Here is a 12,037-nt window from a genome sequence, read left to right on the forward strand (position 1 = left end):
TAACCAATAAAATGGCGGATTGGAGGGGGTGGCGCCCCTGAATGAACCCGGGGGAGTGTTTGGATGTCCCCACCCCCCTGGGAGAGTATAAAAGAAGCCAAGCTCTGCCATTAGGTCTGCCGCAATTTTACTGCCTTTGGGATTTGTAACCAATGAAAAGAAAATTGCCAAACGCGGGAAAAAAAATAAAGTTGCATGCTAAAACCACAATTGTTTTGTAGTGCGATTGTGATTGCATTGCAATTGCTGTTTGCGATTTTCAGTGTGTTAGGTTTCCACTAGTGCGGCTATGGGAATCGCAGCCTCCACCGCGAATTCTGTAGGGTGTTCCGGCCGAATCGCTACTGCAAGCGAATTGGCCCGGCGGCGCCGTTATCTCCTATGGCTCTGCGGAATCGCGGCTGTTTCCGCGAGAGTGGAAACAGGCCCTAAAGGTGTGTTCAGTGTGTAAAGGCACTAAAGATATTTTGACCTGACAGAGGTCAATTAAACACATTGTTATAATTTCAAAATAGCCACATTAAAGCGGAATATAATCCTGCATTTCAACTTTGCTCTAAAATATTATTTACAGCATATTATATGCAAAAAGCATTTTTTTTTTACTAGACCAGCATTGGAAGGGTTAAACACAGAGGTTTCAAGTTCCGTGGAGAGATATGCAGAAGTTCAGATAGATACATTTTAACTAAATAGAATGTAACAAGTGATAAATGTTACACACTCTTTGGCTGTTCTCCAGCTCCTCAGTCAGAGAGATGAGTTACATTTAACACTTAGATACATTTATGTAAACAAACTGTATCTATTTCAGCTTCGGATGCGTCTACAGAAATCTCCAGGAACTTTAAAGCCCTGTGTAACCCTTCCAATGCTGGTCTAGTAAAAAAAAAATGCTGGTTGCATATAATATACTGTAAATAATGTTTTAGAGCAAAGTTGAAATGCAGGGTTATATTCCGCTTTAACCATTAGCGATAGCAGTAAATCTGTGCCCTGTGGGAGTAGGGTTCCCATCTCAGGGTTGTAGATAATCGTCGTCTGCTTTGAGCAATGCACAGCAAGTGTGTGCGCGTTCGCACCCGTGGCAGTGATTGGCAGGGCAGTGGTTGGTAAATAGGAATAAGTATTCCCAAAGCCAATCAAAGGGACTGATTCATGAACTAACACTGCTGTAACCAACAACAGTGTTCATTCCTTGAAAGTTTAAATAAATTGTATAAACATACAAACTTTCCCTTTAGCTTCCTTAGCTCAGGAAGCTGTGTTTCAGCTTCGTAAACAGTAAGGCGACATCTAGTGGTGAATTATTGCACCCTAAAAAACAAAACAAAAAAAATCACACACCTAAAAATCAAAAGCCCATGAACCCATTAAATGACACCCATACCCCCATAGTTACAATAAAAATAATAAAAAAAAAAAAAGCAAAAAAAAAAAAAAAAAAAAGCCAAAGCATCAGAATTTAACCACTTCACCACTGAGGGGTTTTACCCCCTGAGCACCAGAGCAATTTTCACCTTTCAGCGCTCCTTACATTCATTCGCCTATAACTTGATCATTACTTATCGCAATGAAATGAACTATATCTTGTTTTTTCCGCCACCAATTAGGCTTTCTTTAGGTGGGACATTATGCCAAGAATTATTTTTTTCTAAATGTGTTTTAATGGGAAAATAGGAAAAATGTGGGGAAAAAAATAATTATTTTTCAGTTTTCGGCCATTATAGTTTTTAAATAATGCATGCTACTGTAATTAAAACCCATGAAATGTATTTGCCCTTTTGTCCCGGTTATAAAACCATTTAAATTATGTCCCTATCACAATGTTTGGCGCCAATATTTTATTTGGAAATAAAGGTGCATTTTTTTCATTTTTGCGTCCATCCCTAATTACAAGCCCATAGTTTATAAAGTAACAGTGTTATACCCTCTTGACATAAATATTTAAAAAGTTCAGTCCCTAAGGTAACTATTTATGTATTTTTTTTAATTGTAAATTTTTTAATTTTTTTTTAATTACAAAAAAAAAAAATGGGGAGTGTGGGAGGTAATGAGTTAATTTTATGTGTAAAAGTCATTTATTTGTATGTGAAAAATGTGTAGGGTGTAGTTTACTATTTGGCCACAAGATGGCCACAGTAACTTTTTGTTTTAATGCGACCTCCAAGCTTCCTTCCGGAAGCTTGGAGGAAGTATAAGGAGGCTGGACACGTGAGTTTTTTCTCACAATGATCGCGCTGCCCATAGGAGAGCAGCGGATCATTGCGGGGCTTAGATCAACGAACGGGAATGGATTTTCCCGTTCATTGATCTCTGGGCGAGCGGGCGGCGGCGTGTTTACTAGCGGCGGGCGGCGTGTTTACGAGCGGGAGCGCGGACAGCGTCGGGAACGCGGAAAGTACGTATTTCTCCGTCCCTGGTTGTTAAAGGATGGAAAAAGGGGCGGAGAAATACGTACGCGCGGGGGTAAAGTGGTTAAAGGATAATACATAAATTGTTATGTTAGGGACTTAGATTTTTATATAATATTCGCTATAAGGGTATATTATGGTTATTTTTTGCAAATTAGGGCTTGTAATTATTTATAGAGTACAACGAGAAAACTAAAAAAACAAAATGGAAAAAATACGAAAATTATTTGTTTTCCCAAAGAAAATATGGTCGCTATACATTGTACTAGGGACATAATTTAAACATTGTAATAACCGGGAAATATGGGCAAATAAAAAGTGTGTGTTTTAACCTCCCTGTCGTTCTATTAAGATCGCCAGGGCGGCTGCGGGAGGGTTTTTTTTTTAATAAAAAAAAAAAACGATTACATGGCGGCTGCATGAAAGCCCACTAGAGGGCGCTCCTGATGCGTACGATCAGAAGTAACAAGAAATGCCGCAAAAGCGGCGTTTCTTGTTCCGCTTTCCTCGTCGCCATGGCGACGAGCGGAGTGACGTCATGGACGTCAGCCGACGTCCTGACGTCAGACGCCTCTGATCCAGCCCTTAGCGCTGGCCGGAAGTGATTGGTCCGGCTGCGCAGGGCTCGGGCGGCTGGGGGGACCCTCTGCGGCGGCGATCAGGTAGCACACTCGGCTGGCAAAGTGCCGGCTGCGTGTGCTCCTTTTTATTTGAAACAAATCGGCCCAGCAGGGTCTGAGCGGCACCCTCCGGCGGTAATGGACGAGCTAAGCTCGTCCATACCGCTAAGGAGGTTAATTACAGTAATTTAAACCTATAAAGGCTGAAAACAGAAAATGTTTTTTTAAATTATTTTTTTCTTCTTATTTTCTGCATATATAATACAATAAGATTTAGCAAAAAGTACCACCCAAACAAAGCCTAATTTGTGGCAAAAAAAAAACAAGATTTAGGTGTGACAACTGACAAGTAGTGATAAAATTATTGGCAAATGCATGGAAGCAGTGCTGAAAGGTGAAAATTGCTCTGGTCCATAAGGGGAAAAACCCCTTAGTGGTGAGGTGGTTAAAATGATACAGGAAAGTAACATGGGAACCCCGCACTGCATACACATCAGCAGCCATGAATAATCCTCATGCATTTTTGCTATCACAGCGTGCAGTCCTGTTATTGCCAGCTATAATGTGACAGTCCCCTATCGCTTCAGCCCTTAGTCAGCACATTGTGCTGCATACATAATGCCAAAGCAACAGACTTATTGGCTTTCTGATCAGCGCAGAGGTGTAGTGAAGGCTGGAAAGGTCAGTCTAAGGTCGTGATTCGCATGCATTGAATATCTTGTTTAGCGAATGGGGAGGTCGCTGTGTACAATACAAGCCCAGATTCATCCTATAGGGATGGTATAGTGCAAAATTCCACTTTCCTAGTGGAAACAGCTAGAATATGGATCAGCACTAGGGGTGGTCAATGAGATGGTAATAATTGTTGCAGGATTATGCAAATTGAATCAATCAAATGTTACCTCAGCAGGATTTGATCGGTTCAAGTTCAAGCTACATACATTTGCATTCAACATTTGCATAATGCTGCATCAACTCAAATCACTATTATTTGCAGCTCATTAACCATCCCTAATTTGCAGTGGGGTCAGGGCCGGATTTAGGACAAGGCCACCTAGCCCTAGGCCATGGCCTAGGGCACCACAGGAGGAAGGGCACCAAAGAAGCAGGCTAAACTGGTGCAGCATTTGCAAGGAGATCAGGCGAGCGCCTGGCCGCAGTACTCTACTGCTAGCCACCTGTGCAGCAGCCACCTTAATCTCTGTGCACCTTTGCATTGTGGCCAGCGGCTATGGACCGGGGCAGCATTGGAGACAGAAAGGAAAAGGATGTTTCTGCACTGGAGATGAGCGGGGAAATGAGTGACACTGATGGCTGCTGCAGTGTGAAGGCGAGCTGGCTACCTAAACTGAAAGGGGGGTGGGGAAGCAGGGATTAAGGGAGTCATCTGGCTACCTATACTGGAGGGAAAGGGGGAGGAGTCATCTGGCTACATATACTAGAGTAAGGGGGGAGGGGTCATCTCGCTACCTATACTGGAGGGAAAGGGGGAAGAGTCATCTGGCTACATATACTCGAGGGAAGGGGGAGGGGTCATCTGGCTACCTATACTGAAGGGGGCCGGCTGGTGACAGTGGCCTAGGGCAGTAAAGAGTACAAATCCGGCCTTGAGTGGGGTTGGTCAATGAGAATGTGAATGATTCTCCATCAATTGCGGACTGGTTTATAGAAATGCGCTTTATTGTAACAATGGAGGCTATAGTACAAGAATCTCACAGTAGACTCACCAAAATAGCTGGCTAATAAGGTCGATATTTAAAGAATCTGAAGAAGGAAAGGTGATATTGGGACAGTAGTGGTGACTCTGAGATTTATGGCAATCTCCCCAGAGAGGAGTAATATAATTCTTCTCCAGATATTCGGAGATTCTTGTCCTCTATCAGCTCGGTGTTGGTTTTCCCCACGGAGAGGTCAGAGGGGTAACCCTTACTTCTTTTCTTTTCTGTTTCTCTCTTTCTTTTCTTCCTTTTCCTTTCTAAATATCCTATTCTTCCTTCTCCTTCCTCTATGGCCTCTTTGGCCTTCTCTTTCAGAAGATGCTTATAGTACTCACCAGGGTACATCACCTCATATAAGATGGCTGGACTGGTTCAAGCAAAATCGGTATAATGTTATAAAATAATGACTTCGGTCTCTCGTTAGATGTGAGCCTCCTAATCTGTACCTAGTCCGAGGTTCCAGTAAATGATGCCCTTTGGGCTCTGGTTCCTGCTCACGTATATGTTATTATTCTTTTTCTAATAGAAGAACTAAGGGGGATAGTATATTTGCTACTTGCTACTGCGCAGAGCGATTTTGCTAGCGTTTTGAAGTTACTGCACACTGTAACAAAATTAAAAGTTATTGAAAGGACCAATCAGAATTAAAATCCTAATCGTTACACAACAGCTGGCAAATACAATACACTTTTCAAAATCGCTCATGAAATCGCTTGCAAACCGTTCATACAAAATGCTAGCGATTGCGATTAGCGATAGCGTTTTGTAGTGGGTTCCAGGCCAGAAGCCTTTTCTAAGCGCAAGTGACTTGTAAAAGCTCTCGCTAATGCAATGCTGTGGGGGATTTTGATAAAATCACATCCCTCAAGTGGGATCACACCCATAGCATTACATTAGCAAGAGCTTTTCAAATCGCAAAGCGCTCAGAAAATCGCTGCTAGTGGGTTCCAGGCCTTATACTAGCCAGGCTGGAACCCACTGGAGCGATATTGTGAGCGTTTACGGAGCTATTCAAACCGCTAGCAAATTCCCTAAACGCTCAGCTAATGTTTGATGGGCCAAATTCCACTGGAGCGATTGCGATTACCAAATCGCAAAATGCAGGACATGCAGCATTTTTGGCGTTTAGCGTTAGCTTTTCTGCAATGTAAAGTATATAAATGCTGGCGTAAATCGCTCATTAAAACCTGCACATTTTCCTAGCGTTTTGAAATTACTTCACACGGTAAAAAATTTAAAATTAATTGAAAGGCCCAACCAGAATTAAAAACGCTAATCGCTACACAATCGCTGGCAAAACGCTTACACTTTTTAAAATCGCTACCTAAATCACCAGAAAACGCTCATGACATCGCTTACAAAAAAATCAATGGGCTGTTCACAGTGCCCACGTTGCGTTACAGAGTAACGCTGGACGTTCAAAGAAAGTGCAGCATGCTGTGCGTTATATGCGGTTTTAGCCGCGTTAGACTGTTTGCACATGCTCAGTAATTTGTTTTCTTTTTTTTTTTTTGTGCAGGAGAGGAGGAGGGGAGAGTCCGCTATTGCGGCCAGCCACATGGCTAATTATTATTCACTGCACTGCAGTGTTTACTTCCTGGAGCGGCCGCTGATTGGCTGGCAGGACCACGTGATGCGGAGTGTTCCAATCACCTGGTCTCCGCAAACTATAGAACAAAAAAGGCGCACCAAGAGCCGCATAACGCGTCTCTATGTAGCGTCCTCCTATTACCACCACCATGCGTTGCGTTAGGGGACGTTAACGTCCCCTAAAATGCAACGTCCAAATGTGAAAGAGCCCTAAAGCTTTGGGGGGGGGGGGGAAGGGAGGGGCTAAATTAATTTTTTTTATTAAGGAAAAAATGGCTTGGCCCCTCCCCTTTAATCAGGTCCAATTTGTTCCTATTTATAATAGTGTTTTTTTTTTGTTTGTTTTTTTGCAAAAACAGTGGGCCAGCAAAGACCAGTGATTTGGGCCAGCTTTTCCTCTAGCAGTGCCTGGGCCACACACACTCTGACCTTACAGCCTGGCTGCAGCTTGTAGACACTAGTCACACACGGATGAAACACAAAAAAAATAAACTGCTTTGGATTGGGACAAAGACACATTTTGTACCGAGCAGAAGAGTGCAATCAGACAAAATGAAATCAGCGGGAATGTTCTCGCACTGAACGAGCAGACCACTGAGACGGATAATAGCTGCGATTGTCACCGGTGACAGAATGGTTCGGTATGTGATCTTATCTCTGCTCTGACGCTGTCATATTTTACCATCAGGTCCTCCAGCACATTGTGCAGGTGCCCCAGTTCTAATGCTACAACAAATTTACAGAGTACAGAGAATATATTATGTACTGATGGAACGTTTTACTACCGTTTTCCTTCGAAAAATCTATTTTTTTTCAAAGTGGCATTGTCATCAAAAAACATTAAACACAGTAAAAAATGAATATAAAACACTATGAGACTGCTCTGACGTCTTTTGAATGCATATTTACAACCCCACTGAAGCTAACTGATATTATTGCCGGCTGCAGGACAAATGAACAGATGTACTCCTAAGGAAGTAATCAGTGAGCAAATAAAGGAGATAAAGTTCTCTGCTTTTATTGATTCAAGAATAAAGCTGGCCATACACTGGCCCGATTTGCCGCCGTTTCGACAGCAGATTCGATCACTGGGATTGAATCTGCTGTCAATCGTTTGCGCTACACGCCGAATTTCGATCTATTTAGTCCGATCCCGTCGATCGCTCAGAGCGGAAAATTACCGTCGATCGCCCGCGGGTAGGGAGCGGGTCGCTAGCGGCGTTCGAGTGCCCGACGACCGACGCAATAGAGAGGCAATACATTACCTGCTCCGCCGGCGCGACTACCCCCGGTCACCGCTGCTCCGTGTCCGCGCTGGTCTCCGGCATGCTTCAGTTCCTCCTGCCCGGCAGGAAGTTTAAACAGTAGAGGGCGCTCTACTGCTTAAACTTCCTGCCGGGAAGGAAGAAGTAAAGCATGCCGGACCTGGAGACCAGAGCGGAGAAGACAGCGGAGACCTGAGGACTGGAGTCGCGCCGGCGGACCAAATAATGTATGCGGGCGGGGGGAGCGGCGGCAGCACCACCACCACCACAGCAGATTGTGAACGGTTTCAGGCTGAAATCGGTTCACAATCTGTTTGCAGTAAAGGTAGCCATACGATCCCTCTCTGATCAGATTCGATCAGAGAGGGATCTATCTGTTGGTCGAATGTGATGGCAAATCGACCAGTGTATGGCCACCTTAAGTCTACCCAGCGAATGTAATGATTGCACAACAGGACCAGGTACTGCTGTGGCAATGGCAGAGTCGAGGTAAAACGGCTAAGCCTGAAGATTTTTAGCAGGTACATATGCACATATTTTTTTTTTACATAAACACAGACACTCTGTAACCCCACCCTCCAGCACCGATGCCCAACTGCTGTGCCTAAATTTTCTTGTAAACAAGTTCAATTCTACCTTAAAGGACCACTATTACAAAAAAGTGTAACATTTAAAATAACTATAAACACATACAATTAATAAATATGTTTCTTCTGGAGTAAAATGAGCCATAAATTACTTCTTTCTCCTATGCTGCTGTCACTTACAGTGACAAATCTGACAGAACCGACAGGTTTTTGACTAGCCTATCTCCTCCTGGGGGATACACAGTATTTTATTTATTCTTCTTGCCTGATGTCACAGCTACCCCATTCTTCTTGCCTGATGTCACAGCTACCCCCCTCCCCCCCCCCCCACCTCCACCACCGGGCCTAATGGCACAACTACTCTGGTTATTAGACTGAGCAACTGCTGCTGTTCACAGTTCACAAAGTACTTTTGAAAATATAGAAAACCCTGATAATCCCCCATGAGGGCATAGTCCAAAACCTGTCAGTTCTGTTAGATTTCTACTACCTGCTGTAAGTGGCAGCAACAAAGGAGAGAATTAATTTATAGCACAATTTACTCTTGGAGAAATGTACTTTTAATTTATGTGTTTTCATGTAATTTTAAATTGTACAATTTTTCATGATGGTGGTCCTTTAAGAAGCAATGGGAAAATATTTAGACACATCGGTAAACCAAGGATCACGTTGCAGCTAGCTTTCTATTATTGAATCCACAAAGTAACAGCTGCTTTCATGCATAGCGGAAGTGACACACTAGTATGTTCAAATCGGCCTAAAATCAATAATACATATAATAGTCAATCAAGACCCCACATTTAATGGGCACACTGTAAAAAAAGAATTGGGCAATGGATGTTAGTGGTGAGCAGAAATTTTGCATAATCCTAATTTTGCATCGTAATTCGCAATTACAATGTAGAATCGTTATCCGAAATTTCAGGAAAAATCGTAATTAAATTTTTTTTTTAAACATATTCAAGAATCGTAATCTTAACATTTTGCATTCATTTTTTTTGCATAATTTTGTGCCGATTTTAGGGCTCGTTTCCACTATAGCGAATCCGCATGGAGGCACCGCATGCGGATTCGCATAGGCAATACAAGTGGATGGGATTGTTTCCACTTGTGCGTCGTGCGGGTGCGTTTTGGTGTGCGGGGGAAATCTGCACGGCAGAGCCGTCAGATTTCGCGTGCGGCTGGAATGCGGGCGAATCGCCCACAATGCTTTTAATAGGGAAATCGCATGCGGCTTTGTCATGCGGTTTTCCCCCGCGATTTAAAAAAACATTTTCCCTTTGCATTTTTAAAATCCATTTTCTCAAAAACTAGGTATTTTTGAATTTTTTTTTCCTTGTTCCCATTATTCGCCCATTTTAGTGACAATAGGATGTATGAGCGCTTTGCTATTAACCGCTAAAATCAGCACAAAATTATGCAAAAAATGTACGCAAAATTTCGAGATTACAGTTCTTGAACCGTAATCTCTAAATTTTTGTTTACAAACAAAATTGGCTAGACATTACCAGAAAATTATGTGAAATTATGAATGGACTATACGAAATCAATGTCCAAGTCGTAACAAGGTAAGACCATAATTGCAAGATTTCACAAAGTCGTAATTAATTAGATTACGTTCAACACTTATGGTGCCCATACATGGTACAATTTTTTCTTTTCAATTAGATTATTTCGTTCGATTATTCTGTTAGATCGGATATACATTTTTTTACGACATGTCCGATTGGATTTTTATTGAAAAAATGGCATAATCATTCGTTTTTCTTGATCGAAAAAAAAAAAAGATTCTTTTTGACTTTCATTCGATTCGATGGTTTTGGTCGAATAAACAGGAAAATCTAACGCTTTTATTGTACCGCGTATGGGCAGTTGGGCACCATAATGGATGTTCTTCTCTTGAAACTTTTCTCCTATCTCGCAGATAAAAGGTAATGAGACCAGCATTACTTACCCAGAATAGCAACAACTTCATCATCTTGAATGACCTCCAGGGAACCAGACACCACGAAGCAGAGGGTGTCTATACTCTCCCCAGCGTGGTAGATGAGATCACCGGGGGCACAGTGTACAGTCTGGAACTCCATAGCCAGAGCCCTGAGGCATCCATCGCTCGCTAGACGGAAAGCGGGGTGCTCCTTAAATACTTTGCGGTTCAGGTGGACACAGATATCCGCTCGCATGTCCTTAGGGCAAATCTGCAGAACCTGCATAAATAACACAAACAATATTTTTCTTTGTGGTAAAGAGGTAAACATGGTAAAAATTATGGTTTTGTAAACAGAGAAGCCAAGATTTACATAGCTCCCAACTGTCCCTCTTTCGGAGGGACAGTCCCTCTTTGGGAGCCCTGTCCCTCTGTCCCTCTTTCACCCTCATTTGTCCCTCTTTCCGGACTTTGTTCCTCTTTCTATGTAAATATATATATATCTTTACTAAAAAATGTGTTTGACTCTAAACTTTATTCCCATCCTTTAAATTGATATATTACTCATTTTAAAATGTTAATATGATGGAAAATGAACCAGGATAGAAAGGACCAGTGTGGTTTGAATTATAAAACACCATATTTTTCTTATGAAATCTTTATGGTATGTGTGACTAGGGGGCGTGGTGAGGGCGTGATCAGGGGTGTGGCAGGGGCGTGGCTTAAGTGTCCCTCTTTCTCATCTTAAAAAGTTGGAAGGTATGGATTTAGCAATAACGGTCTTACTTCCAGACTTCTAGAAGCCAAAGTGACAGGAATTCAGTTCAAATTTCAGCCCTTTTCTGCATCAGCAGTGTTTGAATCACACATCTGAAACAAGTATGTGGCAAATCTAGTCAGACTTCAGTCAGAGCGTCTGATCTGCATGCTTGTTCAGGGTCTATGGCTAAAAGTATTAGAGGCAGAGGATCAGCAGGACAGTGAGGGACTGATCAGCCTGAAGGGGGCTGGTGGAAGCCTCAGGTATGTATAAAACTTTTTTTTTGGCTCATCTCACCCTCTAAATAGTTTTACAGCATTACGCTAGGTTATTATATTGGCTATGAATGGGATATGGAATGTGGAACAGGAAGTGGATTGTATCTGATCGTGGAGGTCGGGGGTGACCTAGGAATATCCCCAACGCATTACAGGTAGTTCCTGACTTACGAACGCCCGACTTTCAAATGACCCACAGATACGAACGGCATGGATTCTCTGTTTCCATGGGAACAAGTCAAAAAAAAATTTCAAATCGGACCTGTAGTTTTTGAGAAAATCGATTTTAAAAAAGTCAAAGAAAAAATGCCTTTTAAACTTGTATAAACAGGTACAAAGGGCAGAGGTGACGCAGAGGGGGACACTGGAGGCACAGGGGAGGTACAGGGGACAGAGATGGCACAATGTTCAGATTCAGGTTAAGAACGAACCTACAGTCCCTATCTCGTTCGTTAACCGGGGACTACCTGTACTAGACCCTGGTGGTCATAGCATCTGGTGAGTGGCTTCTGATTGGGTGTGGTGGAGGTGTGCTGTGGTGTGCAGGAGGAGGGACCTTAAAGAGGAACTCCAGCCTAAACAAACATACTGTCATTAAGTTACATTAGTTATGTTAATTAAAATAGATAGGTAGTATAATCTCTTACCCACCCTGTTTTAAAAGAACAGGCAAATATTTGATTTCATGATGGCAGCCATCTTTTTGGTTGAAAGGAGGTGACCGGGAGCATTAGACACAGTTCCAACTGTCCTGTGTGCTGAGCACCTCTCCCAGTTGCTAGGCAACGTGAATAACAACATAGGAAATCCCATCATGCTCTGTACAGCATCAGGGGGAAAATGGGTGGAGCTTAGTTAAAAATGCACCAAAAAATGAT

The 12,037-nt window shown here is 42.6% G+C and overlaps 1 protein-coding gene across 1 annotated transcript in view; it reads right to left on the reverse strand.

Moving 5' to 3' along the window:
• The window catches only part of KCNH1 (potassium voltage-gated channel subfamily H member 1), a 423,679-nt gene that overhangs the window by 167,127 nt on the left and 244,515 nt on the right, over positions 1 to 12,037 (reverse strand). The window contains exon 9 of the mRNA XM_068233463.1: positions 10,149 to 10,401. Within this exon, the coding sequence (XP_068089564.1) occupies positions 10,149 to 10,401 (253 nt within the window). The remainder of the gene's footprint in view (positions 1 to 10,148; positions 10,402 to 12,037) is intronic.

The sequence above is a fragment of the Hyperolius riggenbachi genome, chromosome 4 (assembly GCF_040937935.1).
Source record: "Hyperolius riggenbachi isolate aHypRig1 chromosome 4, aHypRig1.pri, whole genome shotgun sequence".
Lineage (NCBI taxonomy): Eukaryota > Metazoa > Chordata > Amphibia > Anura > Hyperoliidae > Hyperolius > Hyperolius riggenbachi.